The sequence below is a fragment of the Delphinapterus leucas genome, chromosome X (genome assembly GCF_059928025.1).
Source record: "Delphinapterus leucas isolate spDelLeu-1000000601 "Yukka" chromosome X, BTC_Dleu_Yukka2, whole genome shotgun sequence".
NCBI classification, from domain to species: Eukaryota; Metazoa; Chordata; class Mammalia; order Artiodactyla; family Monodontidae; genus Delphinapterus; species Delphinapterus leucas.
In genome coordinates, this window is record NC_143150.1 from 46,036,641 (window position 1) to 46,062,573 (window position 25,933).

The following is a 25,933-nucleotide window of genomic DNA, read 5'->3' on the forward strand; positions in this document are numbered from 1 at the left end:
GCTTTCCTTTGCAGACCCAGTGCTCTCAGCCTGTGACCCCTTCCCTGCCCACCTTCTCCCCAATCTCGGACTGAAAACTTGACTCATCACTGGGGTCAGCCATCCCTCTGCTGTGGGCCGGGAAGGTAGTGGGAACTTGTGTCTGCAGCCAGGTCACGGCTCAAATGGAAAGCAGCATGTGGTCCGGTTTCATAAAAGAACTTCTTCCTCCCCCCACCCCCCCCCAAGCCATTTTGCCCAAGTCCTGGCTCTCGTTACCCTCCCGGGTTGTGAAATGGGGTAGTGTGGTGTGGACGGATGAAGCGGCAGATCTTACCTGTTGTATGGTTTTTTTGTGTTCTCTCTCTCTCCTTCTCTTTCTCTTTCTCCTTCCTCTCTGCTCTTCTCATCAGTCGGAAAAACTTCTACTTTTTTACATTCCTAGAACGAGTGGCTCCTGGTCTGTCCGGGCCTCCGGGATTCTGTTAACACTGCCCAGATGTTAGGACATCAGCATCTGCCAAAAGTTTCCTTAAAGCTATATTATCCCCAAAGTTATAGCCGTTCCTCCCTCGGAAAAGAGTTTTAGAGAGGTGGGGGAGAAGGAACTCAAGGATGAGAGGAGCTCAATCCGTCTGCTGCAGAGCAGAGGAAAGTGTGAATGGTGCTGGCCCCAAGCCTGTGAGTATAGTAATGACTAACAGGCTGGCTAAAGGGCTTCCAGAGATGTGGTGCACTGAAGAACACTTTTTTTTATAAAATGACTCAGCATGACCTCAGGATTGAATGAAAAGGAATTCCACAAACTCATAGGAGAGGGGAAGAGTGGAGCTGATTTTGACATTCCCTGCAGATTTCCCCTGTAATTCCTTAGTACTCTCCATCCCCAAGTTGCCCTGCCATCCCTATGTACAGGGTCAGATCCACTTTGAAACCCTCTCTGATGACCTAACTCCTATGGACTTCAGTTTCTGATAAGATTATGTTGCCGACAAAAAATACCATGCACTTCTAGCCTGCAGAATCAAAACTGATTTCCTGTAATAAGAGTGGAGACAAAGCATGCTTAGAGAAGCTTTAGGGGGAGGTTGTTTAAGCCAATTGAGATGATCTATCTCTGCATGGCAAGGTTGTGGCCATTGCTAAGCTGTTTCCCAATGATCTCTTATGGAGGGCTGTGTTTCTTCTCACTAAGCAAGCTTTGTTCATTTTAGTATCTGATAATGAGACTGTTCTACCACAGTGCAGAACAGCTCCTGATACTTTCCCTCCCCTTAGAGTTTAATTTCCATCCTTTTAAATGCATTGTCCTGGAAGAATTTTTTTTTAGCTTCTGTAGAAATGATTTCTTCCTTGTGTGTGTAAGCAAACTGGTAACCCCTTCTCAGTCATGAAGGGAAGAATTGTGTTTACAGTAATAAAAAGTTCAGTAGCAAGCCCATTTCATTTCCCATCCACCGATCAAAAATATGTAATGAGTGTTAATCATGTGTTCAACAGTGTGATCATTGTATAAAGAAGACAAAGACATGGTCTTGGCCTCATTCATTTAATAAGTTTATCAAACATCTACTGTGTTAAGGATGGTGGACAAAATCCCTGACATTCTAATCCATAATTAATTAAACAAATATTTGTTGAGCATCTATTATGTGCCACACACTCTTCGAGGCATCAATACCTGATAGACATCAATGTGTAAAATGGAGATAATCCTTGCCCTCATGGATTGGAGGAGACACACATTCAACAAAAATGTTCTTTTTTTTTAACAGCTTTATTAGAGTATAGTTGCTTTACATTGTTGTGTTAGTTTCTGCTGTATAGCAAAGTGAATCAGCTATATGTATACTTATATCCCCATATCCCCTCCCTCTTGTGTCTCCCTCCCACCCTTCCTAGCCCACCCCTCTAGGTGGTCACAAAGCACCGAGCTGCCCTCCCTGTGCTATGTGGCTGCTTCCCACTAGCTATCTATTTTACATTTGGTAGTGTAAAATACCAAATGTAAAAATAGTCGATGCCACTCTCTCACTTCATCCCAGCTTGCCCTTCCCCTTCCCCGTGTACTCAAGTCTATTCTCTACATCTGCATCTTTATTCCTGTCCTACCTCTAGGTTCTTCAGAGCCATTTTTTTTTTAGATTTCATATATATGTGTTAGCATATGGTACTTTTCTCTTTCTGACTTACTTCACTCTGTATGACAGATTCTAGATCCATCCACCTCACTACAAGTAACTCAATTTCATTTCCTTTTATGGATGAATAATACTCCATTGTATATATGTGCCACATCTTCTTTATCCATTCATCTGTCGATGGACACTTAGGTTGCTTCCATATCCAGGCTATTGTAAATAGAGCTGCAATGAGCACTGTGGTACATGACTCTATTTGAATTATGCTTTTCTCAGGGTATATGCCCAGTAGTGGGATTGCTGGGTCGTATGGTAGTTCTATTTGTAGTTTTTTAAGGAACCTCCATACTGTTCTCCATAGTGGCTGTAACAACAATGTTCTTAACTGCAATTGTGTGTGTTTAGTGGACCAACCTTCATTGGACGTCTATTATAAGCTAAGAACCGGAGGACAGTGATGAGTAAAAACTGTGTGATTCTTGATCTTATGGAGTTCACTCTCCAGCTCCCAGAGGGTTTATGTTTACTACGGGAGAGAAGGGGGACACAAACAATTAGAAAATTGTACAAGACCATATAAATTTCCAAAAGCTATGGAATACACTGTGAGGTCTCTGTGGGAAGACATGGGCTGTGGTCTGCTCTCAGGCAAGGGAAATGACATGTACAAGGGCTCATTGTTAGCTCAGAGGGGAGATGGGTTCAGGGGAGCAGTAGGAAACAAAGTTGAATAAATACAGTAGGGCCAGATTGTGAGGCCCTTGAAATCAGATATAGGAGTTTACATTAAACTTATGTGTTAGGAAATAGTGAATCTATTAAATGAGCGATTGTGTGTGTGTGTGTGTGTGTGTGTGTGTGTGTGTGACAGAGAGAGAGAGAGAAAGAGAGACAGAGAGATGGAGAGAGAGGAGAGAGAGCTAGTGAATGAGCAGAGGAATAAATTCTACCAGGGTTGTTTTCTTTCTAAAAAATCCCTTCACTGGCTCCCTCTTGGCAAAGAGTATAGTCCCAGGTCTTAGCAGGGCACACCGTACCCCGCACAAGCAAACCTCACTTATGTCCTCAGCCTAGTTTTAAACATTCACCCCATGACTCCTCATTCTGGACACACTGAACCTCTTGCTCTTCCTTTCACACTGTGGTAGCTTGGAGCAGATATATTTACTCTACCCTGTAACCCTTTCCCTTCTTTCCTGGGCTGTTGAGACCATATCCATCACTGCTGCTGAGAAGCTTCCCTCAGGCCACCCCAGCCAGAACTGGTTTACTTCACCTTCCTTTCTATCATATCACTTTGTACATGTCTCAATTACAGGATTTATCACACTTATTGTCACTGTTGATATATGACAATCTCTGTCCCCTATTCTACTAGTCTGTTCATCTCAGTCTCATCTCTGTCCCCTACTAGCCTGTGAGTGGGACCACGGCTTAGTCTTCTTCATTCCCCCAGCACCAAACACAGAGGCCAGCGCGTGCTAAGGTGAGGATGCTGCATAAGGCCTCATGTCCCACTTAGGGCTGGAAGGAGCAGGGCAGAGGGTTGGCAGAGAGAGATTAAAGAAGAAAATGAAGGAGAGATTATGGAAATCATAGGGAGATCAAAGTAAGGGGATAAATGAGACAAGAGGGGCAGAATTTGTATGAAGCACTGGGATGGGTAACATGAAGACCTTGCTCAAAATAGGTGGGGTCAATTTAAAAAACCAACATTTCTTCAGCACCTACTATGTGTGGGTAACACTATGTTAGACACTGTGGGGATATAAAATTAAACAAAACACCTTTCCCTATAATTTGGTTGGGAAGATAAGACAAAGACTGGCAACATTCATGCATACAAATACAACGTTTTAAGATTCTTAAAGTTCAGTATCATTTTCAACTTCAAGACTTTTAATATGAAGCCCCTCAGCAGTCAATAAGATATTGTTTTAAGAAATATTAGATATGGAAACTGACTTGCCTAGTTGAGATCTCAGCAAAGCTCAACAAGCCTAGACTTGAAACAATTTTCTTAGAAAGTGGACTAAGACAAATTGACATGGAAATGTAAATTTTAATACCATTTAGGAGTATTTCTCATTTCTCTGTGTCTCAAACAGTATATTATGAGCCTTTTGGAAAGAGGCAAGATCAAGGCTGGAAAGGGAAGAAAGGATTCATAAAGAATCCGAAAAGACAAGAGGAATAAAAAGATATTCCTATTCAGGAAACTAATTTTTAAAACTATACCTATGAATTATCTGTTTAAATGATGATGTTTAAATTATGTGTTTAAATGATGTTTATCTGATGGCTGTAATGTAAAATATGACACTTTAAGAAAATAAGTAGGGCTTCCCTGGTGGCGCAGTGGTTAAGAATCTGCCTGCCAATGCAGGGGACACGGGTTCGAGCCCTGGTCTGGGAAGATCCCACATGCTGCGGAGCAACTAGCCCTGTGAGCCACAATTACTGAGCCTGTGTGTCTGGAGCCTGTGCTCCACAACAAGAGAGGCCACAATAGTGAGAGGCCTGCGCACCGCGAGGAAGAGTGGACCCCACTCGCCACAACTAGAGAAAGCCCTAGCACAAATACGAAGAGCCAACACAGCCATAAATAAATAAATAAATAAATAAATAAAAGGCAAAATTCCTTTAAAAAAAAAAAAAAGAAAATAAGTAGAAGGTGCTTTAAGATTTTACGATAGGCACTTAGCCAAAGGTAATTGGAGGGATTCTAGAAAAGGTATTAGAAAATGAAAATGGTAAGATCATTATGTGAATAAGAGATAAGATGCATTCTGTGCAAAATGCCTAATGTCTTTTTACTGGTGCCTAAGACAAGCGGTAGTAATGTCCCAAGACATTATCAACTTAATTTTTCTGGTTTATGTCAGTGCGACACTGGGATGGCTTAGACATTTAGTTTTTAATTTCATTTAACTTAATCAAACCTTGAGTGACTACTAAGTGGTTAGCCTCAGAGACCAGCTATGACTAATGAGCTGAACAGGGGTTGGCTGAGCACCAAAGGAGCTCAACAACTGAGCATTGCCTCCTAGGGTTCTGGAGAGTATAAAAGGGGGCGCAGTAGTTTCTGAACAACAGGATGTAAGACAGGTAAGTAGAGAAAAAGCAGGTACTGAAAGCGGGTACTGTAGTAATGGACTAAGGGTATGAGGTAACATGAGTAGTCAGAGTATAAGCACTGATGTTAAAGAAAAAGGTATGTGTGTGGGCTGGGGTGGGGGGTTGGGGGGAGGATGCTCTCATTGAGTTGGGGTTGAGCTGAACCTTAAGTTGGGGGGCAGGAATTTTGAGTTTGGAGAGTGGGAAGTGAGTAGGAAACAGATCTTATTTATTGGGGAAGATAATCATACTGGCTTACTGTGGAACAGAAAATTCACTTTGGAAAAGCTGTAGGAAATAAGTTAATACATGTGCTGGGGGAGGCATCATTTAAATGCCAAAGAAAAACATTTAAATCTAATCTTGAAAGTTACAGGAAGTTAATAGGGAAGGGACACAAATCTATACTAAATATTGAATGTAAAACAAGCAGCAACAATACTTAAGAAAGGTATCTTCCTTTTTTCCTACATTTTCGGCATCAAACATGTTCTTGTGCTCAGAAAAGAGGGAGAAATTAAGAGGGTGAACCAGAAGAACTGTTGAACTCTCTACCACTCTGGGATGCACAGGATTACCTCCTAGGTGATTGGGCTATTGAGTGAAGGCAAAAGTAAAATTCAACAAAACACCCCAAGTATGAGGCAGAATTGGGGAAACCATTGAGGTTCTTGTGCTTCAGGGGCTCCAAAGAGCCCTTGTTTGTGTTTAAATGTACAATGGCAGCCATGTCTCATCACAGAGTGGGCCCCATTTCTGATGAGGGAAACAGAAGTTGCCAGGGCTTAGTCCTAGGCAAGTTACTTAGCCTCTTTGAACCTGTCTCCTCATCTGTAAAATGTGGGCAGTGGTAGTCCTCACCTCACAATAAGGGCTTTTGTAACGTAAGCATGAGGCAACGCTTGTTGATTGCTTAGCAACGGTGGTTGGTACATAGTCAATGCTCGATATTGCAGTCATTATTAATACTTTAAAGAATAACCTTATAACCTAGAGAATTACTTGTTACATTGCCTAGATGGGATGAGATGCCCCTTTGTCTGGGTTTGGACCCAGACCCAGGCCTAAATTTGAACTAAACTGAACTTCTGGGTTTGGTGGCATGGCAACGGGGCGGGGTGGGGGCGAGTAGCAGGGTGGGAGGCTCTGGTGCAAGGTGTTGTGGCCATAGGAATATTAAATTCCATGTCAGCTTTCGGTTTAATTTGGCACCGACTGTTATTCAAACAAAGCAGCGTTGTGAGTGGCAGAGGAAGGGAGAGGAGGAAAATCAACACATTCTTGGAAATAAGATGTGGCTTTTGCTTTGACTATTTTGTTTTTTCTTCAGCCACAGAAGTATTTATTTGCTCTCAGGCTCACAGTGAAAATCCCTTTCAGGACATGGTACAAACCTAAGCTTCAGATAAAACTTCCATTTAAGATGACAAGAATTTAGCAAGACTTCCCTTGATACTTTTTTGTTTTAATATGAGAAGCCCTCAGATAGTGCTATTTAGTTTAGGGCGACAGCTTTAATTATACTTAGAGCCCCCCTCAACCTCATTTCCTGTAGCTATGGCATATGTGGTACTTTAAAAGTTGATGTCTGCTTTATGCCTGATGACCTTGGCTTAGTGTTTACAAGATGTATAGATGTATCATTTACCCATTCTCTCCAAGCATTTATGTGTTAGGCTTTTCTAATTTTAGGATAAGATTTTAGTATAAAGTGTGGCAGTGCAATAATTCTCCAGTAGTTGCTCTCTTGGACCTCAGACATCTGGCATGGTGCTATAGGAGCTGGTCCTAGGTCAATATTTGAAGCACAGGGAAGCTCTGTGTGACCAAGTTAATGGAACTTTCCTGTTTTCTGGTTCTGTGGTATATGTTTAAAGCAAGGTGTTTTTTTTTTGCAGTACGCGGGCCTCTCACTGTTGTGGCCTCTCCCGTGTTGCGGAGCACAGGCTCCGGACGCGCAGGCTCAGCGGCCATGGCTCACGGGCCCAGCCGCTCCGCGGCATGTGGGATCTTCCCGGACCGGGTCACGAACCCGTGTCCCCTGCATCGGCAGGCGGACTCTCTATCACTGCGCCACCAGGGAAGCCCTAAAGCAAGGTTTTGAGCAAAAAGTTTAGGTATCCATCTCTTCTTCACTAATGCAGGACTTATTGTCATAGCAATACAGTAAATGCCCATTTGTAATGTTAAGCTTGTGTCAATGATGATGTAAATTGGTTGGTTAGGAAACTGATACTGTCTTCTAATCCCACGCCTCTAGAAATAACACACACACACACACACACACACACACACACACACACACACACACACACACGACACAGTTTCTTTCCTCAAAGAGCTTATACTTTAGTTGAGAAACCAGGCCTTAATAGATTAAAAAAAAAATCCCTCTCCTGAGGTTTCCAGTATTTAGGAGACCGTGAAGAGGGCTGTTTTTTTTTTTTTTTTTCATTCCACTTTATCCCAAAGTCTGACTTCGGGCTGCCTGTGGATATAAGGGACTGGAAACTTTCTGGTGATTCATTCTCATCCTGTTAGCAGTTTAAGTCCTTAGGAACACATGGTCTCAAGTTCTAGGAAGATCTAAGCAATTGGGAGAATTTCTTGGGGATAAGCAGACACCAAATACCATATACAGCTCGTATAATAGGGGAGATGATTGCAAAGCACAGTTATCTCTAGTTTTGGCTTTGCTATTAGTTGTATGACCTATGATTTCAGCCTCTTTGTGATCAGCTGGTTCTTGATCTGACAAACCAGAAGGCTGGAATAATACAGTGCCTTTCAGTTTTAACATTTAAAAGGGGGTCACATTTACCTTGTATTCTCTGTAGTGCCTTCCCTTTTTGAAGTTTGTAGCTAATAGCTGAACTTGCATTTCAGGATTAAGTACTTTAAAACACTTTTCCTCAACTCCCAAGTTACTCAGAGGATAAGGGAGGAGAGGGATAAAGGAGCTTGGCAAATTCTTGTAGAGAAATTCTAAAATTCATTATCTTTCATACCTACCTTTGGAATTCGTACAAGTGATTATTTCTTATTATTCTTATGCCCCCTCCCCACCTCATATAACAATGTTCAAAAATCGAAAAGCACAAAACAGGAGAAAGAAATCAGCGTAATTCTACCATTCAGGTAAATTGCACTTTTCCTTTCGGTTTTTATCTAAAAACATGTGACTGCACGTATCGCTCTGCGATCTGCTTTTGTTTCTCTTTGGAAATATATATCTTGAGAGTATTTTGCTATGTCATAAAATATTCTTAGGTCACTTTAAACCTCTTTCCATTTCTGTTTCTCCTTCTAGGGTTCCAGGGGCCGGCGAGGCCGAATCTCAGAGCGCTGCTGGTGCTGCTGGTGCTAGAAACAATATGATAGTTATAAGGTCAGGGGGAGGGGTGGCGGGCGGGAAAGATTCCTTGAGCGAAAAAATGAAGCAAGCTCCCCTTTGAAGATCTAAGAAATTTCCGACACTAGAACCTTTTGTGTCGAGTTTTCGGCAACCTTCGGCAGGGGGCGCTCGGAAATTGCCGTCACTTTCCGGACAGCCTCCCGGACCTTGCCCTCTAGAAAACTGTACAGTGTTTCCGGCTCTTCTCAGTCGCAGACGCTCGTAACTTTTCGGCACTTTCCGGGGAGACTCGGGGGCTCCGCGCCTCGCTCACTCTGTTCCGATCGCCTGGCGCGGCGGGGCAGGGTCTTGGGCTAGTCATGGCGTCCCCGTCTCGGAGGCTGCAGACCAAACCGGTCATCACTTGTTTCAAGAGCGTCCTCTTGATCTACACATTCATCTTCTGGGTGAGACACGGAGACGCCCGGGGACGGGAGGGGATCCCGGGCTGGGGTCGTGCGGAGGGAGCTCGGATCGGGAGTGGGGAGGGGAGGCGCTGGTGGGGCTGGGGCGGCGGTCGCTGCTGGGACCCCGGCGCTGGTGACGACGTGCTGGGGCTCGAGCTCGGGTTCGGGCATCTCGCCCGCGCGGGTCGGGGTGTCGGGCGACGGCAGCCGAGAGGCTGAGCCGGGACCCAGACGTGCCTAGCTTTGGAATTCGATGCGGGGGGCGAGTAAGGGAGTGAATCCCCCCAGAGCAAACAGAGGGTGTCCCCGGACCATTGGAGAGGCAAGGCTTGCCCGGCCCCGGTGAGGGCTCGCTTGCATAATAGTCTTTTTCTTTCCACTGCTTCATAAGAGGGGAGTATTTCGCAGGTAAGTATGGTAATGGCTCCACTCCCGCCAGTCTGTCCTTGGGCTTGCTTTGTGTACCATCCCTTTGTACCCTGTGCTCATCTTTGAACTGGGGGGAAGGGGAAAGTTTCTGGAACTCTTAGAAACACTCCCCCCGCCCCCCACCCCCACCTGCGGAAAGGTTTTCTTCCTAAGGCGGGTGTAAAACAGTTAAGTTTTGATCCCTAGGGCAAAAAAACAGATAAAGTCTAAGAATTTTGTCAAGGTGCCTTCTCTAGCTGCCCCTTGGTTTTGTCCTGGCCACAGTGATCCAGCGTGTGGATTTATCAAGGCCTGTTCTTGTGTACAGCCCCACCCCGCTTGTCTACCATATCCCAGCCACAGCTCTTTGGCCACAGACTGCTACATCAATTCTCACACCTATTGTTTCTTAAACACCTAGTGGTTTGTGGTTTGAAGATGTAGCTGTATACAGTGTGTAACTCTCAATTCTCTGATTTCCCACATAGATCACTGGTGTTATCCTTCTTGCTGTTGGCATTTGGGGCAAGGTGAGCCTAGAGAATTATTTTTCCCTTTTAAATGAAAAGGCCACCAATGTCCCCTTCGTGCTCATTGGCACTGGCACTGTCATTATTCTTTTGGGCACCTTCGGCTGTTTTGCTACCTGCCGAGCTTCTGCATGGATGCTAAAACTGGTGAGTCCTTGCTTTCTTAGAATTGGTTGTTGGTTTTTGAAAAGGCTTATATGTTGTAGGCTTTGTTTCTTGGAACTAGGCATGGCCCTTTTTGATTTTTCCTCTTCCTTATGAAAACTTAGCAAGTAACAGTGTAGCTGCCAATTCCCACCTTTGTGTTTTCCCTGCCCTTTTCCATAAAAATGTGAACATTGACTCCCTTTGCAGCTGTGATGTGTAAACTGACTTGGACTTTTCTTCTTATCCTGCAGTATGCAATGTTTCTGACTCTCATTTTTTTGGTTGAACTGGTCGCTGCCATCGTAGGATTTGTTTTCAGACATGAGGTAAGCCTGAGTTTGGGAACCTTAATATGTGAAAATTTATCCTCTAAGAGATAAAGCTGGATAAATTTAAGTAATAGAGTTAAGCGACAGCTTTCACTAGTTTAAAAAATCACTTACAGCTGTGTTTAAAGCTGACCTTTTTCAACCTGTAGCTGACAGTAATGACTTTCTGGTAAAAAAAAAAAAACCTAGCCCACTTTTTTGGTAAAGACTGACAGTCACCAGAAGAAAATTGAAGGTACCCATAATTATTTGTATTTGCAGTCATTTTTCTGTGTATAAGTACCTATTAAAGTGTAGATAGTACAATTTATAACTTTAGTGATAGGAAACTATTTAAAGCACAAAATTGATAACAGAAAATTGATACCTTCTCCTCCATTCATCAAAACCTTAATAAATTTGGGGTTAGGAAGTCATTCAATGAGTACTGAAGGCTCATCAATGAGAGTGGTAGTGCAAAGTGGTAGTGCATTCTCCCAGAGTGAGATTTTGTAGCTTAAAAATCCCATAGGCATCAAATGTGTACTCAATTGAAAGTGAAGAAAGATTGAGGGTGGGAGGAGATACAGCAGAAGGAAGCTGCCACTTGAATAAATACATGTTCCCACAGCACTTTGAACTTCTAGTCGTTATCATCGTTTACTGGAATGTTTTGCTTAGGAATCCCCTTAGCTAAACTTACATTGCTTAGAAGACAGGATTGGACCATAGAAGTTAATTACCATACACATTGCTGCTATCAAAGATAGGACCATTTGGTCAGATGTGGGAATTTCTTATTTGACCTAGAAACCAAAAGAACATTCTAAAATCTTTGTTTACTGGCCTTGTGTTTCCTTGCTGTAGATTAAGAACAGTTTTAAGAATAATTATGAGAAAGCTTTAAAGCAATATAACGCTACGGGAGATTACAGAAGTGATGCAGTAGACAAGATTCAAACTACGGTAAGTGGTCATAGGTGGTGGCTTCTCAAGAGGGGAACATATTCCTTATTCCCTCAGAGAAGAGGATAGGGCCCTGCCTACCAGACGTTGTCCATTTGTACTGTAGCAGTGAAAGTAAGGCTAGTCCCAAAGTGCTAATCTCATGAATTATAATGCCAATAGAGAACAGCTGCTTTAAAATATGTCTTAAGCTAGAGATCACCAAGTATAATCTAAGATGATGGTTTAATTGTTTGACTACAAAGTGGTAATATGAACTATAAATGCTTCTGTTGGATTTTTTTCAGTTGCATTGTTGTGGTGTCACCGACTATAGAGATTGGAAGGATACTAATTATTACTCAGAAAAAGGATTTCCCAAGAGCTGCTGTAAACTTGAAGGTTGTTCTCCTCAGAGAGATGCAGATAAAGTGAACAATGAAGTAAGGAGTAAAAAAAGAATTTAATTTTTACTCACAATACATGTAATCTGAAATAGGGTAGAGCAGGTGTTATTCTCATTGAATAAATGAGGAAACTGAAGCTCAGAAAATTGGTGACTTGATTTCACACTTAAATGCATAATCCAAAAGGTGGAACCTGTGTTCCTCAAAGGAGATAGGATTTGTTATGAAAGAATAAATTTTAATAAAAGAACAATCAAAGGCTAAGGTAGCTCATCTTTCGCAGAGATGTGTGATCAAAGTATTTATTATGGTTTGAGCTGTACTTAATGTTTTTCTTTTCTCTTCCATTAGGGTTGTTTTATAAAGGTGATGACCGTTATAGAGTCAGAAATGGGAGTTGTTGCGGGAATTTCTTTTGGAGTTGCTTGCTTCCAGGTAAGTCCTTGTAGTTAGGAAATGTTTCATCACTCTTGTTAGGTGTAAGCTACAAGATTTCCACTTTGAAGGCTTCAGTTTTGGCTTCAGGGCCCTGGTTAGCAAGGGCATTTTTAGAGAAGTCATATTTTCACAAAACTCTCAGTTGCTCATCACAGTAGAGATGTAGTAGTTTTGCTCTTTTCATTCCAATTTTTGGTTGTCTTGCATCGTATGTTTTCCCACACTGTTTTCTACAACTACAGAGCTCTCTAAGACCTGCCCTGCTAGGTCTGTCTGAATCTGCACTAACAGCCGCTAGCCACCTTTCAAAAGTTATGTGGCTAGTGGCCACCGTGTTGGACAGAACAGGTATTACAGAATATTTTCATCATCACAGCATTGTTTTAGAATCCTCCAAGAGAATCTCTGCCTTGATAGATGGAGATTTTACTTGATGAGATGCATATTCTAAGCCATATCCTTTTTGCTCTGATAACTGAGAGGAAGAGTAAGGAAAGTTTCCCCAAACTTCAAGATTTTCCTGAGTGATTTTTGTCAGTGGTGGTTGTGAAATTCCAATCACAGTAGTAGTTAGACTTCACTTATATGCTTACTCTAGAAAAAAACTTAAGAAAATTGGTAGTGAATTAGAAGTGAAAGGAGAATATACCTGTATCCTGAGGTCTTTAAGCTTTGTATGTATATGTGTGTTTAATTTTGCTTGTATTTTGTTTCCAGCTGATTGGAATCTTTCTAGCCTACTGCCTCTCTCGTGCCATAACAAATAACCAGTATGAGATAGTGTAACCAGCATAACACGGGCCTGTTCCTCTCCAACTTTAAGGTATGTTCATTTTGATCCTCAGCTCTCTCAGTGTTAGTGTTTACTCCAGCCTATACATGTGATGGATGGACTGAGTTTGCCAAGAAGGTCATGTCCAGCAGTGCATTCAAATGTTATTGTTACTGTGTAACCCTGCATAGGCACTTGTGTCTCAGCACAAGTCATGGCCAAAAAGGACAGAAGGGCCTCTCTGGGTTTACCTGCACATGTCAGCCTAAAGATCCTAAGTGGTCCCCTTTCTAACAGATTTGGACCTAGTGTAGAGAAGTGAAGAATCCCAGTAGTGACCTGGCAAGTACACTCTGCTCTTGGTCAATATTGGCATTTTCCCCTGGTCTTTTACCTAATTCTCATTTATTGCAGTCCTCTGGTGGACTGTTACTAGAGCCATAAACTCATCTAGCTTAACTAGATTTTGGAGAAACATGTGCTTCAATAACTTCAGTATTTGAATGGTAAAACGTGAGAACTGTAGCTGGCAGAATTAATCCCTGGGGTGCCCTTCACATTTGAATTGAGCCACTGACTGGGAACACGTGAAGGTCTTCATTAGCAGACTAGATTAAAATGTGTGGAAAGGAATACAGATATTGAAATTTGGATTATAAATAAATTAACTTTTTTCTTTAATTTTAGGATATTAACATCCCCACCCCCAACCCTGTGAATTACAAGATCGCCTGGATGGAAGACCGACATTTATTACAGAGAGATTGAAAAACTATACCAGTAGTCTGATTCGATCAAGACATTTGCTTGATATGTTCAAAGTCCACCTTTTGTCCCATTCATGTTAGATAGTTGAAATCCCCATGTCACTCTGAAACACTGGAAGAGCTTAGTAAATTGTAAATGAAGCAATACTGTGTTCCTCTTGACTTTTTTTTTTTTTTCAGTGTGTGGCTTTTGAAAGTCACTGTGAGTTTGCTGTCAATGTAGTGTGATCGAAAATTGATCCCTCCAAACTGGACCTTTTCCCAGCCAGGGTTATCTGGTGTGATTGTATAATTTGCATCAAGAAGTTAAAATGTTTTCATTAGTCTCTGTTCTGCTGATAGGCAGAGAGTCACATTGTGTAATTTAATTCCAGCCAGTAGTTGAATAACACCCATCATCAGAGTTGCCAAACGGTAGTAACGACAGTCTCTGACCTCTAAGGCACCCAAGACTATAAAAGGCACTACCAGTCCTCTGTGATACACCAGGTTGCAACACAGTTAACACTTTACATTTCTTTGCCTCGAAATTTAGGTATTTATACTAACATTTATATTTCCCTTATTGTTTGAAAAGTTCTAATTATTACTTAATGGTGCCAAGAGCTATTGTATTCTCCTTAGGAATTTAAAGCAACTCATCTTCATTAGCTTTAGCTGGTATTTCCTTACCAGGTTGATAAGAATTGTCAACATTAAGGTTAACTTTTAATAGTCTTAGTTTTGTTTTGTGCCTTTGATTAATAAATATAAATCTTTTACACAATAAATAGTGTTTTCCTCTAAAGTCATTGTGTTTAACTTTTGGAAAATCTGGGGTGGTTGTTTTCCACTGAGAAAGCTAAGCCCCATATTTCTACTTGGAGTACAGTTTTAGATATGAAATATAAAACTGAGGTCTTGACTCATTTTAAAAAAGTCCCTGTTTACATAAACTATTCCCTGTGAAAGGATTACATTCCTTGCTATGAAATAGCATATGCTTAGCATTCTCCTAGAGATCAGACTCTTTGTTGTATAGTTTACATTAAGAAGTTGGATAGGGAGAGGTATAACTTGTACCTTCAGGCTAGTAAGGAAATTAATAATTAAAATTGGAGTTGGAATGGGGGAATTCTTTCTTTGGTTTTGAGTTTCTTTATATATCCATTAGTAGGACCTAGCTCATCTGATTGCCACACATTCACACAGTCCTTGAATTTGATGGTAAAGGGGGATCAATCACAGTTATAAGGAAAGTGGATAAAAACTACTAGTTGAAAAAGATTAATAATGAATTTTGGGGTACATGTTTTAAAGTACTTGGAGTTACTACAGAGAAAGGATATTCTCCATTAAAACATTTGATGGGTGACTTTTTTTAATGTTTTATTTATTTTTGGCTGCGTTGGGTCTTCGTTGCTGTGCACGGGCTTTCTCTAGTTGTGGAGAGCGGGGGCTACTCTTCATTGTGGTGCGCGGGCTTCTCACTGCGGTGGCTTCTTTTGCAGAGCACGGGCTCTAGGCATGCGGGATCAGTAGTTGCAGTGCACAGGCTTAGTTGCTCCGCAACATGTGGGATCTTCCCGGACCAGGGCTCGAACCCGTGTCCCCTGCATTGGCAGGCGGATTCTTAACCACTGTGCCACCATGGAAACCCTGATGGGTAACTTTTGACATAAGGTATAGGGATAAAACAATTGAAAACTAGTGGCTTTCCAAATGCAGTGAATCAGAGTTATTGAAATAAGTGAAGCTAAAGAAGGATTTAAAGGACAATCAGATTTATTTTAAGGATAATCAGCAATTTTCAAATAGCTGTTTTTCACTAGGGTGGCCTAGAAGAACCTTTTAAAGTTTTCTTTAGTTTTTTTAAAAGTTAAATATTTTTCCTCATTATTAAAAAGAAAAAAAAACCCAGGACATATGGAAAGTAGGAAGAGAAAAAACACACTGCCTTGCCCTTAAGGTGGGTTGGTGTATTTATTTTTAAGGTGGGTTTATTTTGGATGGCCAATTACAAAAGTCCCTTCTAGTTAAGGTGTGCATGTGCACACTGGGCTGTAAAATCCACCTCCACCTTTGCAGTGTGCCAAAGCTATCCTGTGGGTTGTCTCACTTCCAGGCACCAGGTTGCCCACTGCAAGGCGGCTCTGAGCTCCACTTTGAGAAGCAGAGCTCCACAGGGTATATTTTCTGAAAATGTGGAAAGCTTGGCAGCTTTGGCCTATTCCTGTAAGGGGTTGGGTTTATGTTGTAGGCATCAAACTTTTATGGAAAATAAATCCCTAATACAAGGTATAAATGCCATTTCTGTTTTCCCTCAGAGTTCACACAGGATTCTTTGAGATGATGTTTTTAACCTCCTGTCAGAATCCAAGTTGGTACTTTGACAGTGATGCCAGCCAGCCAAACTGATTTAATTATGAGAAGCAAAGCAGTGTATGCACTTTTGTGTGTGTGAAACTGAGGAAACTTTGGTTCCTTTGGACTATTCTGTATGGCTTTTGTTTGTATTTGTAGGAAAAAAATCTAACACAAGCTGTAACTACCATTCCTCATGCATACATAAGATACGTTGAGATTTGATATTTTTAAAATTTGCTGCCCTTCAAGATTGACACCTTGCCTGTGATGTGGCAAACCAATCTTTTTTAATTCAAAAAGGAAAACAAAAGGCGAATATATCAGAAAAGAATACATAAACTGAAAACACTTTCAGGGAAATGAGACTTTCATTTTTAAGCCATGGGTCTAAAGCTTCACCCAGATTCCTCATGAGAGAAAAGCCATTATGATTTAATTATGGCTTTTCTATTAGGTACCCCCTACCCTGTGGAGCTTAGTAGACTTTGGCACTTATGAGAGCACAGCAAATGCTAATGAAATGAATGAGGGAGTGAATCTAATTACAATGGCTTCTTAATGTTCTGTGTGAAATAAGTTGTTGATCTAAATATCTCATTCTATATAAGCCACTGTTTATATAATAGAAACCACCTGCCCAGTCAGAAACCACTTAACCTCGGAAACCACTGCTAACTTCCTCCCTGTCAAATCACTTTTTGCTGCTTTTCTTTTTTGAAGTCTTTGCTACATGCGAGGCCACCGAAGATTCTTGGTTTTTGTTTTGACCTTGTAATATCCTGCTTTTCTTCCCTTTTACTGCTGTTTCTGGTTTACTTTGCTGTTTTAATTTCCTCCTACTTTTCAAGTGTGGCTGCCCCCCAAAGCCTTGCATTTGGCTTTCTGCTCTTAGGTTATGCTGACCTTGGAGGAACTGAATGTAGATAACACTTCAGTTGTGTGTTGGTAATTGTGACTTGCTTGTATCCTCCTCTCCCTCCAACACCCCAAAGCTTAGCATTCTGAACATTTAAAAATTCAAAAACCCCTCCTATAACATGTAGTGCATGGATAGTAGGCACATTTGATGCTGACTGAACTGGTTCCTTCACCAGGAATAACACAGTTTATGGCAATCGAGGAAAATAGGCCAGTTGCTCTGAGAGTTTATCATTGGCTCTGCTACATGCACTCATCAGATGAACATGAGTTCTTTGGGTAAGACTGTTATACTTGATCTGGTGGTGCTCTCATTACCACGTCCTCAAAGTTTTTATTAAAAAAAAACTGAAGTAGTGACTTGTAAATATTTCTCTCTTCCAACAAGTTTTTCACCACCTTTGCTGCGAAAAGACAATCTCAGTAGCAACATCCTCAAAGCAAATCAAACTGGTATGTGCTTGCCTGGATATAGACAATCAATTCATGAATGGGTGCACACAGTATGTAAGTAGGTAATACAAATACTCAGAATCATCGTTGGAAAGGTATGGACACAGGGCAACACACCTGGGGTACAGATTAAGATTTTGAGAGGTGAGGGACTTGAGAGATTTTCTCTCTAAGTGCATGTCTTGACCTTCCTTAGAAGGAAAATGGCATCTAAGAGGAGGTAGACCCTTTCCAAAGAGTTATTTTTCCTACTCAGTTTCTTACTCCCCCCATCCCCAGCCACCGGAAGGTAAGATAACTAATGTTTACTGAGTACTTACTAATTGCCCAACACTTTGTAAGGTGCTTCAATAAACTACCCTGTGCAGGGAGGTAGACCTATCCCCATTTTTCAGAAAAACCACCAAAAACCTGAAGATTAGGTTCAATAGCTTGTCCAAGGTCACACAGCTAGTAAGTGGCAGATCTAGGATCTGACTCTGAAGCCCATGCTTCTTTCATTGAATTATGCTGCACCTTAATAACAAAAAGGCTCTAGGGATTATGTGATGCTGGTCCATGGCCAGAGAACAGGAGTAAGAAAAGCAATTCTCCTCCAAGTATCATTTAATCAGTCTTTACTGAATATGAAATCTTTAAAAAGGAAAACTTCATGAAAAAGAGTATCCTATTTTCTCACAACATGCTCTTGTAGGGTGTTAGCATACAATAAGTACATATTAAAAACAAACACATTTGTAGTTACTCCCTGTCTCCACAACGTTATTGAATCAAAGAAATGACTACAAAGAGTTAATCACAGTCTAAACATTAACCCCTCCCATTGTCTTTTAAGCATCTTTTCATACCGCCAGAGGCTTCCTAAAGTGCATAAGCTAATATTTCCCACTTTAGTAAAGATACTCCACAACACTCAGCTGCTTTCATAACATATTCTCTTGCAACTATCTTTAAACATTAAATGGAACCCCTCCCCCAAACCTCCGCTACACAGACACACACATGCTGGAGGCAGACTCACTCTCAACTCTGCAGGCAGAAATCCGAACCTTGCTTTTGGCAAATAGGTTTGTTTGCACATGCGCACATGCACGCGGATAATCTATCCCCCTACTGGACAGCAGCAATTTCCAAGACCGACAGGCCTCATGGTGCGCCCCAGGGCGTCTAGGGAGTTCAGAGCTGCACACCACAGCTCACTGCAGCCTTGAATTCAGCCCAGTCGCAGTCTGACCCAAGCAGGGGAACAAGCAACACAGGCCCTTCTTTCATCGTCTTCCTCAGCCCCCACCCCGACCCTTCTTGGCCTTGAGCCCATGCTGGGCCTCTGACACTGGCAGAAGGAAACCTAACAGAAAGCATGCCATGGTAATTATTTGAGAACTTGGCCTGAAGGCCTGAAGACATACCCAGAAGAATTCAGAAAATATCAAAAAGTTTAGGGAAAATTAAAAATGTAAAAATTTGACAGATCAAAGATAACCAATGTTTTGATTTAAAAACAGATGTTTCTTATCTACCAACCGAATGCATGAATTATAAAATGTATAAAAAATTCAGAGTTCAAGTGGTATAAAGTAATAAAGTAACAAATTTGTCTCCCTTTCCTGCCCACCCTCATTCCCACTTTTCAGAGTGGGAATTACTGATAAAATTTCCTTGTGGGAAGGAGACCATCAAGATGGCGGAGGAGTAAGACGTGGAGATCACCTTCCTCCTCACAAATACATCAGAAATACATCTACACGTGGAACAACTCCTCCAGAACACCTGAACGCTGCCAGAAGACCTCAGACTTCCCAAAAGGCAAGAAACTCCCCATGTACCTGGGTGGGGCAAAAGAAAAAAGAATAAACAGAGACAAAAGGACAGGGACGGGACCTGCACCAGTGGGAGGGAGCTGTGAAGGAGGAAAAGCTTCCACAGACTAGGAAGCCCCTTCATGGGGGAGATGGGGGAGCGGTTGGTCGGGGGGAAGCTTCGGAGCCACGGAGGAGAGCGCAGCAATAAGGGTGCAGAGGGCAAAGCGGAGAGATTCCCGCACAGGGGATCGGTGCCGACCAGCACTCACAAGCCCGGAGGCTTGTCTGCTCACCCGCTGGGACGGGCGGGGACTGGGAGCTGAGGCTCGGGCTTTGGAGGTCAAATCCCAGGGAGAGGACTGGGGTTGGTGGCGTGAACACAGCCTGAAGGGGGCTAGTGCGCCACAGCTAGCCAGGAGGGAGTCCGGGAAAAAGTCTGGACCTGTCGAAGAGGCAAGAGACTTTTTCTTCCCTCTTTGTTTTCCTGGTGCGTGAGGAGAGGGGATTAAGAGCGCCGCTTAAAGGAGCTCCAGAGAGGGGTGCGAGCCGCGGCTATAGCGCGGACCCCAGAGACGGGCATGAGACGCTAAGGCTGCTGCTGCCGCCACCAAGAAGCCTGTGTGCGAGCACAGGTCACTATCCACACCTCCCAGGGCCAACTTCCCTGGGAGAACATACGGTGAGCCTCAGGCTGGTACAATAGCACGCCGGCCTCTGCCGACACAGGCTCGCCTCACATTCTGTACCCCTCCCTCCCCCCGGCCTGAGTGAGCCAGAGCCCCCTAATCAGCGGCTCCTTTAACCCCGTCCTGTCTCAGCGAAGAACAGACGGCTTCCGGCGACCTACACACAGAGGCAGGGACAAATCCAAAGCTGAAACCCGGGAGCTGTGAGAACAAAGAGGAGAAAGGGAAATCTCTCCGAACAGCCTCAGGAGCAGCGGATTAAATCTCCACAATCAACTTGATGTACCCTGCATCTGTGGAATATCTGAATAGCCAAGGAATCATCCCTAATTGAGGCGGTGGACTTTGGGAGCAACGATATATATATTTTTTTCCTTCTTCTCTTTTTGTGAGTGTGTATGTGTATGCTTCTTTGTGTGATTTTTCTCTGTATAGCTTCGATTTTACCATTCGTACTAGGGTTCTGTCTGTCCATTTGCTTGTTATTATTATTTTTTTAGTATACTGTTTAGCACTTGTTATCATTGGTGGATTTTTTTTTTGCTTGGTTGCTCTCTTCTTTTTTTTCTTTTTTTATTACTTTTAAATTTTTAAAATTTTAAATAATTATTTTGTATTTTAATAACTTTATTTTATTTTTTCTTTCTTTCTTTTTTTCTCCCTTTGTTCTGAGCCTTGTGGCTGACAGGGTCTTGGTGCTCTGACTGGGTGTCAGGCCTGTGCCTCTGAGGTGGGAGAGCCGAGTTCAGGACACTGGTCCACCAGAGATCTCCCAGGTCCAAGTAATATCAAACGGCGAAAGCTCTCCCAGAGATCTCTGTCTCAACGCTAACACCCACCTCCACTCAATGACCAGCAAGCTACAGTGCCAGACACCCTATGTCAAACAACCAGCAAGACAGGAACACAACCCCATCCATTAGCAGAGAGGCTGCCTAAATTCATAATAAGGCCACAGACACCCCAAAACACACCAGCAAACATGGTCCTGCCCACCAGAAAGACAAGATCCAGCCTCATCCACCAGAACACTGGCACTAGTCCCCTCCACCAGGAAGCCTACAAACCCCACTGAACAAAACTTAGCCACTGGGGGCAGCCACCAAAAACAAGGGGAACTACAAACCTGCAGCCTGCGAAAAGGAGACCCCAAACACAGTAAGTAAAGCAAAATGAGAAGACAGAGAAACACACAGCAGATGAAGGAGCAAGGTAAAAACCCACCAGACCAAACTAATGAAGAGGAAATAGGCAGGCTACCTGAAAAAGAATTCAGAGTAATGATAGTAAAGATGATCCAAAATCTTGGAAATAGAATGTAGAAAATACAAGAAACTTTTAACAAGGACCTAGAAGAACGAAAGAGCAAACAAACAATGATGAACAACACAACACAATAAATGAAATTAAAACTTTTCGAGAAGGAATCAATAGCAGAATAACTGAGTCAGAAGAACGGATAAGTGACCTGGAAGATAAAATAGTGGAAATGACTACTGCAGAGCAGAATAAAGAAAAAAGAATGAAAAGAATTGAGGACAGTCTCAGAGACCTCTGGGACAACATTAAATGCACCAACATTCGAATTATAGGGGTCCCAGAAGAAGAAGAGAAAAAGAAAGGGACTAAGAAAATATCTGAACACATTATAGCTGAAAACTTCCCTAATGTGGGAAAGGAAATAGTTAATCAAGTCCAGGAAATGCAGAGAGTCCCACACAAGATAAATCCAAGGAGAAACACGCCAAGACACATATTAATTAAACTACCAAAAATTCAATACAAAGAAAATATATTAAAAGCAGCAAGGGAAAAACAACAAATAACATGCAAGGGAATCCCCATAAGGTTAACAGCTGATCTTTCAGCAGAAATGCTGCAAGCCAGAAGGGACTGGCAGGACATATTTAAAGTGATGAAAGGGAAAGACCTACAGCCAAGATTACTCTACCCAGCAAGGATCTCATTCAGATTTGATGGAGAAATTTAAACCTTTAGAGACAAGCAAAAGCTAAGAGAATTCAGCACCACCAAACCAACTTTACAACAAATGCTAAAGGAACTTCTCTAGGCAGGGCACACAAGAGAAGGAAAAGACCTACAATAACAGACCCAAAACAATTAAGAAAATGGTAATAGGAACATATGTATCAATAAGTACCTTAAATGTAAATGGCTTAAATGCTCCAACCAAAAGACATAGACTGGCTCAATGGATACAAAAACAAGACCCATATATATACTGTCTAGAAGACACCCACTTCAGACCTAGGGACACATACAGACTGAAAATGAGGGGATGGAAAGAGATATTCCATACAAATAGAAATCAAAAGAAAGCTGGAGTAGCAATTCTCATATCAGACAAAATAGACTTTAAAATAAAGACTATTACAAGAGACAAAGAAGGACACTACATAATCATCAAGGGATCAATCCAAGAAGAAGATATAACAATTGTAAATATTTATGTACCCAACATAGGAGCACCTCAATACATAGGGCAAATGTTAACAGCCATAAAAGGGGAAAGCGACAGTAACACAATCATGGTGGGGGACTTTAACACCCCACTTTCACCAGTGGACAGATCATCCAAAATTAAAATAAATAAGGGAACACAAGCTTTAAATTATACATTAAACAAGATGGAGTTAATTGATATTTATAGGACATTCCATCCAAAAACAACAGAATACACTTTCTTCTCAAGTGGTCATGGATCAATCTCCAGGATAGGTCATATCTTGGGTCACAAATCAAGACTTGGTAAATTTAAGAAAATTGAAGTCATATCAAGTACCTTTTCTGACAACAGCACTATGAGATTAGATATCAATTGCAGGAAAAAATCTGTAAAGGATACAAACACACGGAGGCTAAACAATACACTCCTTAATAACCAAGAGATCACTGAAGAAATCAAAGAGGAAATCAAAAAATACCTAGAAACAAATGACAATGAAAACATGACGACCCAAAACCTATGGGATGCAGCAAAAGCAGTTCTAAGAAGGAAGTTTATAGCAATACAATCCTACCTTAAGAAACAGGAAGCATCTCAAATAAACAACCTAACCTTACACCTAAAGCAATTGGAGAAAGAAGAACCAAAAAGCCCCAAAGTTAGCAGAAGGAAGGAAATCGTAAAGATCAGATCAGAAATAAATGAAAAAGAAATGAAGGAAATGATAGCAAAGATCAATAAAACTAAAAGCTTGTTCTTTGAGAAGATAAAGAAAATTGATAAACCATTGGCCAGACTCATCCAGACAAAAAGGGAGAAGACTCAAATCAATAGAATTAGAAATACAAAGGGAGCAGTAACAACTGACACTGCAGAAATACAAAGGATCATGAGAGATTACTACAGGCAACTATACGCCAATAAAATGGATAACCTGGAAAAACTGGGTACATTCTTAGAAAAGCACAACCTTCCAAGACTGAACCAGGAAGAAATAGAAAATTTAAACAGACCGAACACAAGCACTGAAATTGAGACTGTGATTGAAAATCTTCCAACAGACAAAAGCCCAGGACCAGATGGCTTCACAGGCGAGTTCTATCAAACATTTAGAGAAGAGTTACCACCTATCCTTCTCAAACTCTTCCAAAATATAGCAGAAGGAGGAAAACTTCCAAACTCACTCTTCGAGGCCACCATCACCCTGATACAAAAACCAGACAAAGGTGTCACAAGGAAAGAAAACTACAGGCCAATATCACTGATGAACATAGATGCAAAAATCCTCAAAAGAATGCTAGCAAACAGAATCCAACAGCACATTAAAAGGATCATACACCATGATCAAGAGGGGTTTATCCCAGGAATGCAAGGATTCCTCAATATACACAAATGAATCATTGTGATACACCATATTAACAAATTGAAGGATAAAAACCATTTGATCATCTCAATAGATGCAGAGAAAGCTTTTGAGAAAATTCAACACTTATTTATCATAAAAACCCTGCAAAGTAGGCATAGAGGGAACTTACCTCAACATAATAAAGGCCATATATGAGAAACCCACAGCCAACATCATTCTCAATGGTGAAAAACTGAAATCATTTCCTCTAAGATCAGGAACAAGACAAGGTTGCCCACTCTCACCTCTCTTATTCAACATAGTTTTGGAAGTTTTAGCCACAGCAATCAGAGAAGAAAAAGAAATAAAAGGAACCCAAATTGGAAAAGAAGAAGTAAAACTGTCACTGTTTGCAGATGACATGATACTATACATAGAAAATCCTAAAGACTCTACCAGAAAACTACTAGAGCTAATCAATGAATTTGGTAAAATAGCAGGATACAAAATTAATGCACATAAATCTCTTACATTCCTATACACTAATGATGAATAATCTGAAAGAGAAATTAAGGAAACACTCCCATTTACCACTGCAACAAAAAGAATAAAATACCTAGGAATAAACCTACCTAGGGAGACAAAAGACCTGTATGCAGAAAACTATAAGACACTGATGAAAGAAATTAAAGATGATACCAACAGATGGAGAGGTATACCATGTTCTTGGATTGGAAGAATCAATACTGTGAAAATGACTATACTACCCAAAGCAATCTACAGATTCATTGCAATCCCTATCAAATTACCAATGGCAATTTTATTGAACTAGAACAAAAAAATCTTAAAATTTGTACAGAGACACCCAAGACCCCGAATAGCCAAAGCAGTCTTGAGGGAAAAAAATGGAGCTGGAGGAATCGGACTCCCTGACTTCAGAGTATACTACAAAGCTACAGTAATCAAGACAATATGGTACTGGCACAAAAACAGAAATCCAGATCAATGGAACAGGATAGAAAGCACAGAGATAAACCCTCACACATATGGTTACCTTATTTTTGATAAAGGAGGCAAGAATATACAATGGAGAAAAGACAGCCTCTTCAGTAAATGGTGCTGGGAAAACTAGACAGCTACATTTAAAAGAATGAAATTAGAACACTCCCTAACACCACACACAAAAATAAATTCAAAGTGCATTAAAGACCTAAATGTAAGGCCAGACACTATCAATCTCTTAGAGGAAACTGAGGCAGAACACTCTGACATAAATCACAGCAAGATCCTTTGTGACCCACCTCCTAGAGAAATGGAAATAAAAAGAAAAATACACAAATGGGACCTAATGAAACTTAAAAGCTTTTTCACAGCAAAGGAAACCATAAACAAGGTGGAAAGACAACCCTCAGAACAGGAGAAAATATTTGCACATGACGCAACTGACAAAGGATTAATCTCCAAAATTTACAAGCAGGTCATGCAGCTCAATATCCAGAAGACAAACAACCCAAGCCAGAAATGGGCAGAAGACCTAAATAGACATTTCTCCAAAGAAGATCTACAGATAGCCAACAAACACATGAAAGAATGCTCAACATCACTAATCATTAGAGAAATGCAAATCAAAACTCCAATGAGGTATCACCTCTTACCAGTCAGAATGGCCATCATCAAAAATCTACAAACAAGGGCTTCCCTGGTGGTGCAGTGTTGAGAATCTGCCTGCTAATGCAGGGGACACGGGTTCGAGCCCTGGTCTGGGAGGATCCCACATGCTGCCGAGCAACTAGGCCCGTGAGCCACAACTACTGAGCCTGCGCGTCTGGAGCCTGTGCTCTGCAACAAGAGAGGCTGCGATAGTGAGAGGCCCATGCACCACGATGAAGAGTGGCCCCCGCTTGCCACAACTAGAGAAAGCCCTCGCACAGAAACGAAAACCCAACACAGCAAAAATAAATAAATAAATTAATAAACTCCTAACCCAAACATCTTCTTTAAAAAAAAAATATCTACAAACAATAAATGCTGGAGAGAGTGTGGAGGAAAGGGAACCCTCTTGCACTGTTGGTGGAATGTATATTGATACAGCCACTATGGAGAACAGTATGGAGGTTCCTTAAAAAACTAAAAATAGAACTACCATACGACCCAGG

General features: G+C 41.5%; 1 protein-coding gene across 3 annotated transcripts; it reads left to right on the plus strand.

Moving 5' to 3' along the window:
* The first annotated feature begins 8,717 nt into the window (after positions 1-8,717).
* Positions 8,718-14,545, plus strand: TSPAN6 (tetraspanin 6). 3 transcript variants are annotated; one of them, XM_089904289.1, is made up of 8 exons: positions 8,718-9,038; positions 9,935-9,976; positions 10,375-10,449; positions 11,299-11,397; positions 11,685-11,819; positions 12,135-12,218; positions 12,939-13,044; positions 13,681-14,545. In XM_089904289.1, the coding sequence occupies exons 1-7, from the start codon at positions 8,952-8,954 to the stop codon at positions 13,005-13,007; spliced, it is 591 nt and encodes a 196-aa protein (XP_089760415.1). In that variant the 5' UTR covers positions 8,718-8,951; the 3' UTR covers positions 13,008-13,044; positions 13,681-14,545. The 3 variants fall into 3 exon arrangements, with proteins under 3 accessions (XP_089760415.1, XP_022436497.1, XP_089760416.1); XM_022580789.3 differs by having other exon boundaries at positions 8,721-9,038; positions 9,935-10,123; positions 13,681-14,544; XM_089904290.1 differs by lacking the exon at positions 9,935-9,976 and having other exon boundaries at positions 8,722-9,038; positions 13,681-14,544.
* The last annotated feature ends 11,388 nt before the right edge of the window (positions 14,546-25,933 follow it).

What these genes read in the sequence shown, in the direction of transcription:
- TSPAN6 (XM_022580789.3), top strand. Translation starts at nt 8,952, where the DNA reads ATGGCGTCCCCGTCTCGGAGGCTGCAGACCAAACCGGTCATCACTTGT. An exon ending in TCTACACATTCATCTTCTGG is followed by an intron (nt 9,039 to 9,934) that starts GTGAGACACGGA and finishes TTTCCCACATAG; the next exon opens with ATCACTGGTGTTATCCTTCT. An exon ending in CTGCATGGATGCTAAAACTG is followed by an intron (nt 10,124 to 10,374) that starts GTGAGTCCTTGC and finishes CTTATCCTGCAG; the next exon opens with TATGCAATGTTTCTGACTCT.